This window comes from Sporobolomyces salmoneus (assembly GCF_050403485.1).
Source record: "Sporobolomyces salmoneus JCM6883 DNA, S_salmoneus_JCM6883_v1_ctg1, whole genome shotgun sequence".
Classification (NCBI taxonomy): domain Eukaryota; kingdom Fungi; phylum Basidiomycota; class Microbotryomycetes; order Sporidiobolales; family Sporidiobolaceae; genus Sporobolomyces; species Sporobolomyces salmoneus.
Genome location: NW_027481162.1, coordinates 275,255 through 289,679, shown reverse-complemented (window position 1 = coordinate 289,679; position 14,425 = coordinate 275,255). Strand labels below are relative to the sequence as shown.

General features: G+C 52.3%; 5 protein-coding genes across 5 annotated transcripts; all 5 read right to left on the bottom strand.

Annotated features, from left to right (window-relative positions):
- Positions 1 to 1,588: 1,588 nt before the first annotated feature.
- Positions 1,589 to 2,732, bottom strand: JCM6883_007403 (uncharacterized protein; the record flags this gene model as incomplete). The annotated part of the gene is made up of 2 exons (XM_076628234.1): positions 1,589 to 2,301; positions 2,366 to 2,732. 2 exons carry the CDS (start codon positions 2,730 to 2,732, stop codon positions 1,589 to 1,591), a joined length of 1,080 nt encoding a protein of 359 aa, XP_076491635.1.
- A 591-nt stretch (positions 2,733 to 3,323) lies between these two features.
- JCM6883_007402 (uncharacterized protein) lies at positions 3,324 to 3,974 on the bottom strand (the record flags this gene model as incomplete). The annotated part of the gene is made up of 1 exon (XM_076628233.1): positions 3,324 to 3,974. The coding sequence occupies one exon, from the start codon at positions 3,972 to 3,974 to the stop codon at positions 3,324 to 3,326; it is 651 nt and encodes a 216-aa protein (XP_076491634.1).
- Positions 3,975 to 7,414: 3,440 nt separating this feature from the next.
- Positions 7,415 to 9,464, bottom strand: GDI1 (Gdi1p; the record flags this gene model as incomplete). Its single annotated transcript, XM_076628232.1, has 10 exons — positions 7,415 to 7,517; positions 7,590 to 7,685; positions 7,759 to 7,903; positions 7,976 to 8,409; positions 8,469 to 8,577; positions 8,641 to 8,879; positions 8,954 to 9,036; positions 9,116 to 9,161; positions 9,263 to 9,345; positions 9,444 to 9,464. 10 exons carry the CDS (start codon positions 9,462 to 9,464, stop codon positions 7,415 to 7,417), a joined length of 1,359 nt encoding a protein of 452 aa, XP_076491633.1.
- A 168-nt stretch (positions 9,465 to 9,632) lies between these two features.
- CSL4 (exosome non-catalytic core subunit CSL4) lies at positions 9,633 to 10,520 on the bottom strand (the record flags this gene model as incomplete). The annotated part of the gene is made up of 6 exons (XM_076628231.1): positions 9,633 to 9,781; positions 9,856 to 9,880; positions 9,949 to 9,993; positions 10,061 to 10,201; positions 10,271 to 10,327; positions 10,383 to 10,520. 6 exons carry the CDS (start codon positions 10,518 to 10,520, stop codon positions 9,633 to 9,635), a joined length of 555 nt encoding a protein of 184 aa, XP_076491632.1.
- A 724-nt stretch (positions 10,521 to 11,244) lies between these two features.
- JCM6883_007399 (uncharacterized protein) lies at positions 11,245 to 14,178 on the bottom strand (the record flags this gene model as incomplete). Its single annotated transcript, XM_076628230.1, has 4 exons — positions 11,245 to 12,731; positions 12,793 to 13,822; positions 13,883 to 14,010; positions 14,070 to 14,178. 4 exons carry the CDS (start codon positions 14,176 to 14,178, stop codon positions 11,245 to 11,247), a joined length of 2,754 nt encoding a protein of 917 aa, XP_076491631.1.
- Between the last annotated feature and the right edge of the window lie 247 nt (positions 14,179 to 14,425).

Here is a 14,425-nt window from a genome sequence, read left to right as displayed (position 1 = left end):
GATCGACGACCGAGAGCTCAATTCCCTCAAATCCTTGACTCTACGCGACTTTCCCCACTCTGGCAAATCTTGGGTGCTCGAATCACTCACATGAGCGTAATAGAACGAGAGAGGGTAGGAGGAACAGGCGGAGAGAAGAGAGAGAGAGTGAACGAGTTCGGTTCGCGGATCGAGGCTCGAGGACCGCCGAACTGAAGGGGAAGCGCTTCGGTGAGGGGCTCTCAGTCGACCCGTTATTCAACTATAACTCCTTCAGAGTGAATCCTGCAGTTATAGAGACCGCCAGTCCCGGTTCCAACTCTCCGGAAAAGCCACTTTCATACACGTCTTCCTCGCTTTCTCCAACTAGGCATGCCGAGACCGTAACGGAGCATTGGACTTACGAGAGTTGTATAGATTGTAAACTACAGTAGCTCTGAACTGCGAGCTACGCGGAAGAAGAGGGATCGAGGGGTTCGTGTTCTTCGAATCCGGAGAACGAAAGAGAGAGAGAGACGGCGAGTGGGAAGGATGGGTGGGTTGCCTGATATATGTGTCAAGTGTGTGAGTAGTGTGCTGCTATCTCAGGACGCGGGAGAGGACTGACCGAAAAAGGAGGCTGTGGTGAGAGGTCAAGAAGCGCTCGCTATTGCGTTCATTAGCAATTTCACACACCCTCTGGTCCTGGCCAAAACCAGTCTCGACGAATCGAAGATACCAGTGAATATATACCTTTGCAGTCCGGAGCGGTAAGGCGAGACTGAGCAAACGTCCCACGTTGAATTTGCGAAAACTCCGTTGCGAAATTTTTCGACCAGTCGTCCTTTCTCTTCTTCAGTCATTCCTGTTGCGACTGAGATAGTATCAAGCTGAAGCGGACTGTGGCAGGGAGTCCCGGCTTGGCAGGTGGTGAAACGCACGTTGATCTTTCGAAAAGGGCCGTGGCGAAATCGACTTCGTTTGGCTTGCCAATGACTCCCCAGTCGAACAATACCCTCGCCTCGTACACGCTCTCGTCAAGTCTTAACGAGACGGAGGGCGAGTCTGAACGATGCCCTTTCAGAGGGTGCCTCCTGTCAAGCACTCCTTGAAAGCTCGGAACGCAAAATCGCTGCTAATTGATTGTCCTCTTGACAGTCGGACAGAGAGTGAGCACCGGCTGTCACTGGAACGGTTCATGAGCTCCGAAGGCTAAAAGGTTTACGCGAGCAGTGGACGGAAAGCGAAAGAAGCCAAGGGGAAGCTTTGGCCAACCAAACGCGAAAAGTCGAACGAGACCCCAATCACGGCACGAGCTTCAAGACGATGCCCAAGGGACGAGAGAGGCCCGAAGCAGGAACGGTTGACTCCCCAGTGAGAGGCCTTTGGAAGGGAGCATCATTCTCTCGTTGCGTTCTGTAATCGACGAGAAGACAGCACTCGTCCGAATCTTCTAACGTTGGAGTCAATCTTATTCACAGCACCAAAGAGTCAAACAGTGACCAGCACGAGAAACAGAGAAGAGATTGGTAGAGGAGCAACACACAACATCGAGCGAAGAGAAAAGCAAAAGTAACTTCTGTTCAAACTACCCGAAACTTCTCGCTGCCTACCTCCCGACTTGACCAGCTCACTTCCCCTTTTGTTCTTCCTTCCTGATCCTGACCTCCTTCTGTCTCCTTGCGAACTCGGCGGAAAAGCCAGAGTCGACGACACAGCTGTACAGAGCGGCGTCAAAAACGATTTCGATGTCACGTTCGTAACAGACTCGACCGAGGTCGTCCACAGCGTGTTGTAACGAAGCCGGTAGTGAAGATCGAGCAGTAGCGAGGAGGGAATCGAGATAGATGCTCCTTAAAGCGAGAGACGGCTTGTCCTTGACGAAGAGAGCGGTATAATTCAAGATGCATGTGGCAGTTGAGGCGTTTTCGCGTTCGTAACCTTCCTCCTGAAGGAATCCGGTCCAGATTCGCAGATGGACGACTTCAGTCAAGGCGTGGGCATCCCCATAGCTCCAATCGTCATAGTTGATGAGCGTTCGAGAAGCTGCGTGACGGAAGGCAGGGGCTCGAAGATCTAGCCATTGGTCGTAATAGACTACGAAGAACTCCAGTTGTGGTACGAGCTGATCGAGCGCCGATTGTTGTAAGCCTTGGTACAAGTTCGGGGCTCCGTCCAGGCAAGCGAATTTCCTGAGGCTCGGTAAGGTAGTCGGATTGACAAGCGAGACGGTCAACCAAGGGGAGACAGCGCAGAGGGTGAGAGACTGGAGACGGGGAAGAATTGGGACGAAGCTGCCATCCAGGTTTTCGCGGATTCCCGACAAATGCAAGCTCGTGAGATCTTGTTTTCAGCAGTCAAAATATCAGCTTCGCGTCAGCTAAAGATTGTGGGATAAGTGACATACGCTCGAGAGACGCGACGGATGATAAGTCCAACAGCGAGAGAGCTCCAAACGTCCACACGAGATTTTGCACTGAAGCTAAAGATCGCATCCACGCTTCCTTGTCACCTTCCAGTGGTCCCGACCCCTTCGACCCCAGTACGACCGACTTGAACTCAGCTTCGCGAAGGTGTTCTCCTTTCCCAGAATCTACCCAAACGATTTCGAAGAGGAGAGGTTGAGCGATAGCGCGGAACTGACGTGAAACGAGCGACAGAGAGCAGAGGGTAGATTGACGCTCATCGTAGGTCGTCGAGTGGAAGGAGTGAGGGACGGTCGACTCGATGATGTCGCGAACGAGTTCGGGAGGGAGAGAGGAGAGGGAGATCATTGTCGACTACGCAGGGGAGTGCTGACTCTGGATAGGCCTGATAACGTGATAGTGGATCAGCTCATATGCTCTCACAGTAGTCGGCGTCATGCAGTGGAAGCAGTCGACTGCGATTGATGAGATAGGAGGAACGTACCCTGATTGTCTCCTGAGGCACTCGCTAGCCTGTCAGAGCTACTCCCACAGTGATAATCAGCTGTTCGACCTGTTCGAAAACGTGCTGAAGCGGTCGGGAAGGAGAATTCGCGATTGTTTGATGAAGAAAGGGGACGAGTCGGGTTCGAATCCAGGCGCTTCGAGGTGAGCTAGGCTGTCGCAGATGAGTCTTATTTGCTGTTCTTGTCGTAGTATGCTGATTCGGGATGATGAGGTGAACGAAAGAGGAGAGATCCAAGTTTCGCTTTTCGCGCGCTCAACAGCTCGATTGAAGAACTCGTCATTTGGGGGCAGCCTCTCTCCTTTGACGTCGTAGAGACAACGGTACAGTTTACAAGCGGACAAAGCACAAAGAAAGAAAGAAAGGAATACTCGCAGTCAGACTATTCCTTCGATTTTTCGGTTCTCGCAGCTTTCCAACTGACTCCATCTCGCCTACTTCCCTCCTTCCCCTTCTGCCTCTCTCTCGATCCTCCTCTGCGTCATCCTTCTCATGAACTCCTCCGATACCTGACATTCCGAACCAAGCTTGTCCGATTGCTCTTCGAAGACGACCTCAACGTTGCGCTTCTGACAGGCATAAGCGAGTCGCTCGAGGGCAGCGGAGATGCCTTCCTTGTCCTCGTCGTAGTACTCCGGAAGCGAACCTGCTGGAGGCAGGTAGATGGTGTTCAGTCGCGGAAATCGATTTTTGCTCGTGAGGAGGGAGGTAAAGGCGTCGGCCATTGGTCCATCAGGAAGTGTTCCCGAGTCCCAGATATCGTTCACAAGAAGACGGAAGTGCACGAGGGAGTCCTCCGCGCCGAGTAGATCTTCGTCAGGCCAAGTCCAAGGATGATTGATCAGGATTTTTTCGGAAGGGAAAGAGAGAGTTTGCGTGAAACGTGCCTCGTCGAAGTCGTCCGACATGATGGTGAGTGTATCGAGTTGCGGGAGGAGGTTGGACAGGGCATCCAGTAGACCGTCATCACCATTGAAGAGCAAATGACGGAGCGACGGGAATATAGTCCACTCGACGGGTTCCGTTTCGAACTCGACGTAGAGAAGGCCGAGCACTTCGAGTGAGGGGAGCTTGAGATTGGACATCGTCCCACGATCGAGGCGAAGCTTGTTGAGAAAGAGTCGTTTCAAGGTGAGGCCTAACGTCAAACTGATAGATTAGAACACTACTCTCGCTCAAGGCAAATGAAGGGAAGCCACTGACTGGATGTTGGAACTTCCCATGCCGGTCTCATAAGGAAACGACCAACAACTTCCTCGAGCCGACTCGCCAAAGAGTAAAACTTCTTCAAGCAGACCGAGTGCTTCTCTCGTGCAAGACATTCTCCCGTGTACCCTTCACACGACACTTGTCGGACAAGACCCAGCCGATCGTTCCCCTCGTTGTTGTTGATCAGAAGCGAGAGCGTCTGCACGGCGTTCTCTTGCGCAATTCGGACGAAATGGAACAAGAAAGGTTGAGCGATTTGGTAGAAGATTCGGCTGGTGAGACAGAGAGAGTAGAGTGTCGATCTGGTCTCGTCCTCGAGCTTTCGAGTTCGACGATAGCTTGAGAAAGGGGGGAGACGGAAGTTGTCGACAATGACGCGGAGGAGTTCGACGGGTAGCTGAGGGGGCACTTCGGAATTGACGACTCTTCTCTGAAGCCTGAACGGTACGAATGGCGGCATCAGCTAAGTACTCTCGACCAGAGGGAGAAGTGAGGAGCGAGGAGTTACGAACGTTGTTCGAGGTGCGTGTTGACTCACACAGAAGCTCTACAGTTCCTACTCAGATCCTCTAGACTCACAGCTTGACCTTTCCCACTACTTTTTCCAGTCGCTCAGAGGGGGGCAAGACGAAATTTTGAAGTTGTAGATGGAAAAGAGTTGAGTGACGAGCAAGGAGACCGTCGGCGCTGGAGAGGCTGAGTGAGGCACAGAAGGTATCTAGAAGGGTCTTCAGTACTCCTGCGAGGCGTGGAGCACCTGGTGAGGTGTGAGAGTGAAGGGAAAGAGGCGCCCAAGGAAATTTCGAGGGTCTCTCTGCCTCTTACCTCTGAGTCGACTACTCACGCTGAAATCCAAGCGGTATGAACGAGATCAGTACAGGCTCTCGGCTCCTCAGATCCCATAAGAAAGTCCCCTCTCTGGTCTCCATCGGTGCACTTCCGTTCTCTCGCGAGCTCTCGGATCGACTTCACTCTCCGACTGTGATAACGCTCTTGACCTGAGCGCAGATTGCCCGCCGTCATCAAACAGTCTTCGGACCTACGATACACGGTCCTGCTAACTGAAATCGTCTCACCGACATCAAACCTGTCGAGTTGTCGCGAATCTTTCGTTGCTCGAGCGGTCCTTCGACTAGGCACACGAGAGTCTACGTCTTCTCTCGGGTTCAGCTCAGAATTGGGATGTACCAAAGAAGTAGCGAAGAAAGTAGTGAAGAACAAGGGAGGAGAAACAGGAATGGTGGAGAGACAAACGAAAGACAAGCAGGCAGAAAATGTTCCATCCCCTTTCACTCCTCGCCCTGAGATACTGCGCAGTACCTACTCCGCCGCTACCCTTCACATCTGTCGCTCCTCATCTGGACTCCTCCGTTGCCTGTCCCAAAATTCCCTCGAGATGTAGTGGTCTAGGAACGTTACAGGGTGCGTTTCGAAAACGACCTCAATACCACCTTTTTTGCACTCTTCCATGACTCGTTGTATCTCGACACCGCTGCGTGCCGATTCGAGACGGGAGGGATGCAATTCGAGAGGGAGGTAAATTGACTGGAGTGACGAATTTTCGGGTTCACGACAGGCAGCGAGGAAAGTTAGGATCGCTGTCGATGCCTCGAGCGTGAAGGTGGAAAAGGCTTTGATACGAATGTGCTGAACGGTTGAAAGAAGTTGGATCATATCGGGCTCGCCGAGATTTTGAGAGTGGACATCGACCAAGATACGATGAGAGTGACCAGCGAACAGGGTGTCCGACGCGAGCCGGTACAATCTCCAATGGACGACGACAGCGTCAAGCTGAGGTAGGAGTCGTGAGAGGTTGCTTTCTTCCAGTTTTTGAAGCTCTGCAACTTCGGTCACTTCATCGAGTCCAAGAGCTTGAAGTGAGGGCAATACTTCAGGATCCAGGAGGAGAGGAGCAGAGGATTCCAGCACGGTGTAGTCGAAGCTGAGAGATCGAAGGGAAGTTAAAGGTCCGGCGGAATAGAAACCGAATCCGGAGAGCTGGAGATTGACGAGCTCTGCGAAGGAGGACGATTAGATCAGCACCTCCTACAGAGCCGAAGTTGACAGGCCTGTAGACTTACTAACATGCTCTAGAAGGACTTCTAGACCGATCGGATCCCGGCTCTCGCGCACAATTGAGAGACTTTGCAATCCTTTCAATCTCGACAGAAGCCCCCGAGTCCCTTCCGAAGTTACGTAGCATCCCACTATGGCCTCCTTGGGCTGCAATGTGTCATACCTTCCTCCCAGGAAGGATCTGAGCTGTGCGTCCATATCGATAGAAACGATTTCGAAGAGAAGGGGTTGTGCGATTGCTCGGAATGTCCGAGATACGAGTGAGAGGGAGCAGAGTGTTGACTGTCGATCTTCGTAGGTCGTCGAATGATACGAGTGAGGGACAGTAGCTTCGATGGCGTCGCGAAGGAGTTCGGGAGGAAGGGAAGACAGCGAGATCATCGTCGACTACGGCGGCAGGAAGAGCGGGCGGCCGTAGCATCGAATGCTAGGAGAAGGCTGTGGACACACCATAGTGCTTGCGTCAGTCAGCCTGTCTGCGCGAGAGGGCAAGGAAAAAAGGGGGACCGTGTTTTCACTCACCTTCAAGACCGCACTCGCGAGGATACTCAGGTATCTTCTGAGGGTTCGATGGAAGCTTCGGAGCTGCTCCAGAGAGTCTTGAGGTTGTTGCTGGCGCGAAGGAAGCGATTGTTTGATGAAGAATGGAGGGGAGATCGGATGCAGCGGTATGAAGGGCTGATAGTCGCGGCTGGGTGTACGTAGGATGTCTGTCGTTCTCGTCTAGCGATGAGCAGAAAGCGATATAGGAAGAGGGGAGAGAGACTCTGACGCGACTTCCAAGCGATTTTCTCGGTTTCCTCTTGCCGCAAGTCGAAGTCGAGCGAGAGCCTTCCGAGAACCAATGGCTCAGAGAACGCGAGCAAAAAGTCAAAACGAATTGACCGTGAGACGGAATTTTGCGAAAATTGCCCACCAGACCACAGTAGGCGTTCTCTCCTATGGTCGTGCGCGGTTCAAGGCGAGTGAGAATACACATTACAGAGACGTATGAGAGGATGAGGAAGGAAAAGCTCAAGGAGGTCAGAGAAAGAGCGTGAAAGGTGAAGTGCTCAGGCTCGAATCGAGAGAACAGCCAGTAAGAGAGCGGAATGCGAGAGAAGAAGACACTGATGGACTGATGATGAGAGAGGACATAAATCGACAGTCGAAGCAAAACGAAAACAGCGGGGAAAAGGAGGAATGCGAGACAAAGTCAAAAGTCGGGTAGGTTAGCCCGCGAGCTTGATCGAAGTGACATCTACTGCGCCTCTTGAATCCCGGCTCCGTCTTCACGCTTCTTAAGAACGAGGGGTTCACCGAAAGCGCGAAGCCAGACGTCCTTGACGTCGTCGCAAACCGTTCTACGATGAGCGGAAGAAGGGAGTCAGGCCTCGAGCAGCACGAGGTAGAGAGGTTTAGAACGCAGGACGTACTCGAAGTGAGAAGTAGCATCATAAGATCGAGTGATGAAAACACCATCTCGAGCTCCCGAAGAAGCGGGAGAGTAAATAGGAGCAACTTCGACGAATCTAGCAAGGATTAACGAGATTACCATCAGTCATAGTCGAGTATCAGATCACTTGAACGAAAATTCAAACTGACTTGTCGTGAATGGGTCCGAGAAGTTTCAATCCAGGTTCGAGTTCAGCTTCAGGGTTGTTCGTCTCGACGACAGTTGATACCATTGCGATGTAAACGTCCTTCGCGCAGACGTTGTGAGTCGACGAGACCGCGGCGATGTAGATATCTGAAACATCGCGACAAGATCGCTGTCAGAACTACGAGGAATTGTAGCCTCCAAAAGAAAGGGAGAACGTACCGTGTTTGCGACCGACTTGTTTCTGAGGGATGATGAGTTGAACTGAATCGCTGTCGTCCGTGTTGGGAATCGGGTGACGCAAGATGCAGATTGCCCTGACGACTCTTCCCTCGAGGAACACCTTCTCCTCACCTTCTCCCCTCTTGTCAGACCCGACGAAATAACTAGGATCTCCGATCAAGTTCTTCGCCTTGACGGTTTCTCCCTCCGAGGTAACTCCAACGAATCTACCACTCTCGTCGTATTCGATTTTCGAGATGGGTTTTTGCAACATGTACGTTCCACCATAGATGGCCGAGAGTCGTGCGAACCCTTGGGGGAGTTCACCGAGACCGTAGAGAGGGTAGATGTAAGGGGATTTGCCGTAACGAGCCATCGAGGAAGTGTAAAGGTGAATTCGATCGTAAGTTTCGCGAGCCGGTCGGGAAAGGTGGCTAGCGGGAGACAGATCAGAGTCAGCGACGACGTATTAGAACGACGGTCAATAACTCACCTATCGTCCAAGTGAAGTGCCATGGCGTGACCGATGAAATCTTGAGTGTCAGGTGAGAGACCGAATTTGGTGTATACCTCCGACATTTGCGTCTTGTCGAGGTTGATACCTGAGCTCAGCGAGCATTTGTCAGCGTCGTATTGTGAGATGAGACGAGGTAGGCTCGACTAACCTTGATGAGTCGAAGGATCTTCCGGCTTGTAGTTCTGAACCCACTCGAAGAACTTCTTTGCCCTCCTCTTCTCGAATAGACCCATCAAAGGACTCCTGACGGCTTCCATCTCGGTCGAAGGAACCTTCGAGAGCGTTCGATTGGACAAAACGTAGGATCCTGCGATTTGCTTGAATTCGAGGTAACGGGTCACATCCGTGTGAACCAGCATTCGAGTCATCTCTCCATTCGCCATCATGCTAAGAAGATCGCGCGAGGTGCATTAGCCGAGGAGCAACGAGGGCGTAGTTATGAAGGGAAAGCTGAAACGAACAATTTCGGAATCAAATCGACGGCATAATCTCGATCTCGACCCAATTCTGCTGGGGGTTCAGTGTCTCGGAACTTCTTGTAGAGCTACACGATGCGAGAGGAGCAGGTTGTCAGAGAAGTTGAGGGATGTCGAGAGAGGTTTTAGGCGAGATGTGTAACATACTTGAGTCAAGTTGAGACTCGCAGAATCTGCACCATAGTAGTCGTTTCTGCACGATCGAGAAGTATCAGTCCCCTCTGTCTCGGCGAATCGAAAGAGCGGGTTGAAGGAGAGAGAGGCGTGTTCGCGTCATCAAACCTTGAGACTCACCGATCCATGTGAAGTACCTTCTTGCCCTCTACCGAGAGCAGTCCAGACAAGACACATTCGGTCAAACCGGTACCGAGAATGATCTACGAGCGAGGGGATCAAATGGGAGATGAGGTAGTGGGGTCAGTTGCCCGTCGATCGACTAGCCTGACGCGTGAGCCAGTGTCATGTTTGCACTCACAAAGTCGTATTCTTCATCCATGTTGTGTGCAGTCGAGTTGTGAAAGGTTGAGTGAAGAGAAGAAAAGCAAAACGTTCAAGGAGGTTCGCGGACGCATCTCTCTGTCGGGTTTTCTCGTTAGATGCTATGTTTTTAGTATAGTATGGTAATACAAGAAGCCAACAAGCGGTGGAAGCGAAACTAAATAATCTACTCGGGTGCAGCGACCTTACGACTTTCAGTTTCTCCTGTTGTCGGATCTCTCATCTCTTCCCAACTGATCGCTTCGAGGGCCGAGCCTGTCGTAGTTGATACGGCAAACAACACTCCGAGAGGGTTCGCGGCGGTCGAGAGAAAATCTGGGGGTTGAAAGAGAAGAATCAGAAGACATCCCGATAGAAAGACGAAGTCAAGAGAGACAGCGGAAGCTCACATGATCGAGCATCACCGAGCGAGATCTATCATATAAGCGATAGTCAGTCCGAAGTTTCGTGATCATATAGGGCAGAGAGTGCGAGAAACTCACGACTTTCGCTCTCACGACATCTCCCGGTCTGAAACAACTCCACATCTGATCGTACCGTTCGTTTTCACAGTCAGTCCCCGAGCGTGAAGAGCCGTGATAACGGCGGACGAACCTTGACTGAATCCTTCGCTGTCTGCCTCACGTCCTGACTCCTGATGACTCCCGCGAAATCAGGTCGACAAGGTCTTCCATCTACGGTCAACAGTGATAGAGTCGCCGCCTGCCGTGTGATCCTTGATACGGTTCCAATGACCTACGGAAGGCATTCAAGAGGTCAATACGGAGATTACAGAGCGGTGAAGAGGAGGGAAAGGAGATTTACGATTGAATTCGGTTCTGGAATCGCCTGTGTATCATCTTTTCCTTCGACGCTCACCAGCTACAGACCGAGGATATCAGCTCCTAGCTCATCCGTAGTCAAGGAACAGACTCACAGGTCCTTCCGACGACAGTTTGCCAACTCTCGAAGCGAATACTTTCCCACCTCGAACGAACGTACCGGGCCCTGCTTGCGCCTCTCCAGTCGAGGTAGATGCCGATAATGGTTGTCCAGGGATCACAAAGGAAGTCATCGAAGTTGATCGAGCGAGTGGTATCGGTTAAAGAGATGAACTTCATCTTTTGACTTCATCCCTTTCACTTTCATCAATTAACATGTTCGGTGGTGAGTCAGACCTCTACCAGTCATCTCTTCCCGCCACTAATGCATCCATCGAGCAGGCGCCGGTGCTCCCTCTCCCGCTCAGCTCGCCCTCGCAAGGCAAATCTCCCGAAAGACTTTCCAATCGTTCCTCATCACTTGCGGACTCGTGCGAGCTGGTAAGCACTCTGTCGTATGCTCTGAGTGGGGAAGGAAGCTGACCCGAAGATCCTCTTACGACAGCCCCTTTCGCCCTCAACTTCGTTCTCTCCCTCTTCCGTCGTGCCTAGATCTTCGATTTGTAGGTTGGAGTGCGGAATAATCGGAATGAACTGTGTATAGCATCGCATCTGGAAGCGACGACGGCGTTAAGCCGAGACGAGGATACTCGGAGACTTTCGAAACGTCGAGCCGCGCAACAGAGACAGACTCTGGACCAGAGAGACGAGGCCAAACAGAGGCAAAACAGAAATTGCATCTCAATCGCTGAACACAAAATTCGAGTAATATAGGTATCTAGAGATACAAGGCAACATACTAATCAGAGAAAAGTCAAAACATCTCGTAAGAGGGAAAGAGGGTAGAAGGGTGGGCACAGAAAGAAAGAGAAGAAGAGAGAGCGAGAGAAAAACGAAAGGTATCTATGGACAACAGGCTCAGGCTTCAACCTTGCGGGAGCTCGATTCGACGGCGATAGAAGCAGTCGAAGGTTTATGGATCGCTTTCTTTAGGTCCTGGACGCTTCGTTTCGCGAGTGCTTCACGGTATTTCGCATTGACGTATCCAACGAGGTAGGCGATCGTCGCTCTCCTCTTCTCGATGATCCTCCTTTGATCGTCCTCCGATGGTCCGTCTCGAGGAATGACAGGCTTGACATCCTCGTCTTCCTCGTCGATCGGAGTTGCGAGTTCATCTTCTTCTTCTTCCCTTACTGAGCTGATTGGCGATTCCATGATTCTCGACTTCTTGAACCTCGCGTTCGGGTGATCTTCGTCGTCTTCGTCGGAAGAAGCAGAGAGCTCTTCAGTCGTGTCGATGATCGAACCAGATTCAGTCGAAGTGAGATCGTTTGAAGTTTCGGAAGAAGTGGAAGGTAATCGCATCTTGTGAACTCGGTGGGTCAAACGTTCGACACCTCCGGCCGAAACGGGCCTGCTCGACGAGGAAGAGGTCGAAGTCGGCGTCGACGAGAGAGAGGGGTACATCGATCGAGAAGAGGAAGCGACGGGAGGAGAAGCGAACGAAGTCGTCGAGGTGGAAGGGCTGAGTGGGGAGTCGGGAACCTCAGTCGAGAGAGATCGATGAGGGGGAGGAGGAGTGAGCGAGACGATGTCGCGAATGTGAGGAAGAGTGGGAGGGTTTGAAACTGGAGAACCAGCAATCGGTGCGAGGCGAGGTCCTTCGTAGTTGCCTCCGATGGCAGTGGCGAGAGAAGGAAGTTTCGGTCGTTGCGAAGAGGAAGTGGCGGCGGGAGCAGAGAAAGATTTGCCCATGAGGAGCGCCGAGGCAGCTTCAGCCATTTCTGCGTCAACTTCCATGTCTCCCGCTGCAGGCTCTTGAGGAGCAGCACGCTGTAGACGAGCGACGTGCTGGTACTGAGTTTGACGGTAGTCTCCGGCGATCGAAGGAGCGGTGGGAGCTTTCGAGAGGCGAAGGTTCGAGTGACGGTTCAATTGAGCCGACGAGTCTTGGTTCGTTCCTCCTCCTCCGGGAAGAGTAGGATAGGCTGAAGGGTAAGAAGGGTATTGATGACCGGAGAGGTTCTTCGCGAGAGGAGGAAGGACTGGGTACATCGACGAGGACGAGGAAGAAGGAGGAGCAGCGTGATGTTGCTGTTGAACCGAGCCAAGAGGAGGGAACGACGAAGCTTGCTCCGGGTGATGAGAGAACATGTAAGGATCGGTCTCGAGGCTTGAACCATGTTGAAGGGTGTGAGGGTCGCTCTCGATGGATTGTCCAAGCGAGAGAAGGAGTTGATTGATCGAGTCGACTTCTGCTGGGCCAAACTTGGTTTCTTGGCGGCCATAGTCGGAACCGTTCGAGGATGCAGAATCATCGGTCGTGCGTCCAGGAGTGAGAGCGGGAGGTCCAGTCATCTCGGGCGAAAGGATGTACGAAGACAAGACGTCGAGTTGGTCGTTGACTGTGAAACGAGTTTAGGTTAGCTAAGGTGTAAAATCCATATGAGGGACGTTGAAACGTACCCGACTCTTGAGATTGGAAGCGCTTGTTCTGGAGGTCGCCCAGGAAGTGTTCGGCAGCTTCGTCGAAGACTCGTTTCTTTCCGGCGACTTGATTGCCTCCGCTGTAAGGTCGGTGACCGCTGTTCGAATCGCTATCGAGTTCGGGAGTCGGCGAGTAAGAGTTCTCTGGGGTCGACAACGAGGGAGGAGAGAGGGCAGGTACACCGCTCGGAGACGAAATCGAAGAGTACTGAGATTTGTAAGATTGAGCGGGAGACGGTTGATCCTCGGCCTTGATCGAAGGGAGGGCGGCAGGAGAGGGGAACATGTTCGAAGGAAGAGAAGGGTAGAGAGAAGACTGAGCGGGAGTCGAGGTAAGACTATTCGGAGTCGCGCTCGAAACGACGCTCGAGTTTCGGTGTTGCTGAGGAGGAGGCTGGTTCGACTGAAGCGGTACTTGGACGTATTGAGGTTGATGTTGACCAGGAGCCGAGTAACCGTACGGACCACCGAGAGGGTAAACTCCTTGAGGAACGAAAGACAATCCTGGTGCGGCGACTCCGAAAGGATTTTGACCGAGTTGAAGTGGGTAGCCGGGGGGAAGAACTCCAGTCATTCCGGGAAGAGAGAAGCCTTGACTCGCTGCAGCTTGAGCTTGAGAGTTGAGCTGTTGTTGAAGAGCGATGAATTGAGCCAATTGATCGACGGATTGTTGAGGCATTCCTCCTCCTCCTTGTCCGTTCTGAGGCATTCCCGGTTGAGGTTGCGGCATGAAGTGATAAGGATAGCCGAGGGTAGGGAAGGAGAAGGGGTAAGGAGCTTGTTGGTGAGCCGACATCTGAGATTTCGCATCGACTTGTTGGGGAAGAGGGATTCCGAACTGAGGGGGAGGCTGAGGAGAGCGAGATTGCTTCGTGGCATTTGCAGTAGTCGATCCTTTCGAAGGTACGATGATCGCCTTGGCTTGTCGGTGATTCGCGTGGTGCTCTTCTGTGTGAATCTTTTCATGTTTCTTCAAATCTTGAGGTCGTTTGAACGCTTTCGTGCAGACCTATTCGAGCGAGGAGAGTCAGCGAACAGTGTAGAAGGATAGTGGGGAATGGAGACTCACTGAACAAACGTGAGGCTTGAGTGCGATGTGAACTCGGCAGTGAGAGGTAAGATGATCTCGTTTCGAAGCCCTCGCCGTACAACCGGTCCACTGACATTCCAAGTTGAGAGTTCCAGCACTCTTACGACCTATTGAGCGACGGGGAGTTAGCGCGGATGCGGGACAACAAGACGGGGAATGTGCTCACCAATGTGAGTCGAGCAGACGTGATTGAACAGCTCCTCAGCGGTATCAAACTGTGTCATACACTCGTTCCATCTGCAATAATTTTCCACGTTCTCCTCCTTCTTCGTCATGTCGGTGCGAGGGAGAAAGGCCTTTAATTCGGAAGAGTGAGTGAGATCAGGCGGATTCGCGGAATCTGCGGGTCGAGGGTTGCTAACTGACTGGACGGTGCCTTCGGTGGTGCAGAGATCTGTTCTGCTACTGCAGGTGTGTCCAGAGGTGGAAACGAGGGAGGAGGGGAAAAGGGGAAGGCGGGACTGGGATGGAACGGTTGGAGAGATGGGGTGAGAGGTGCGGTTATTTGCTTCGTGGTTCTGG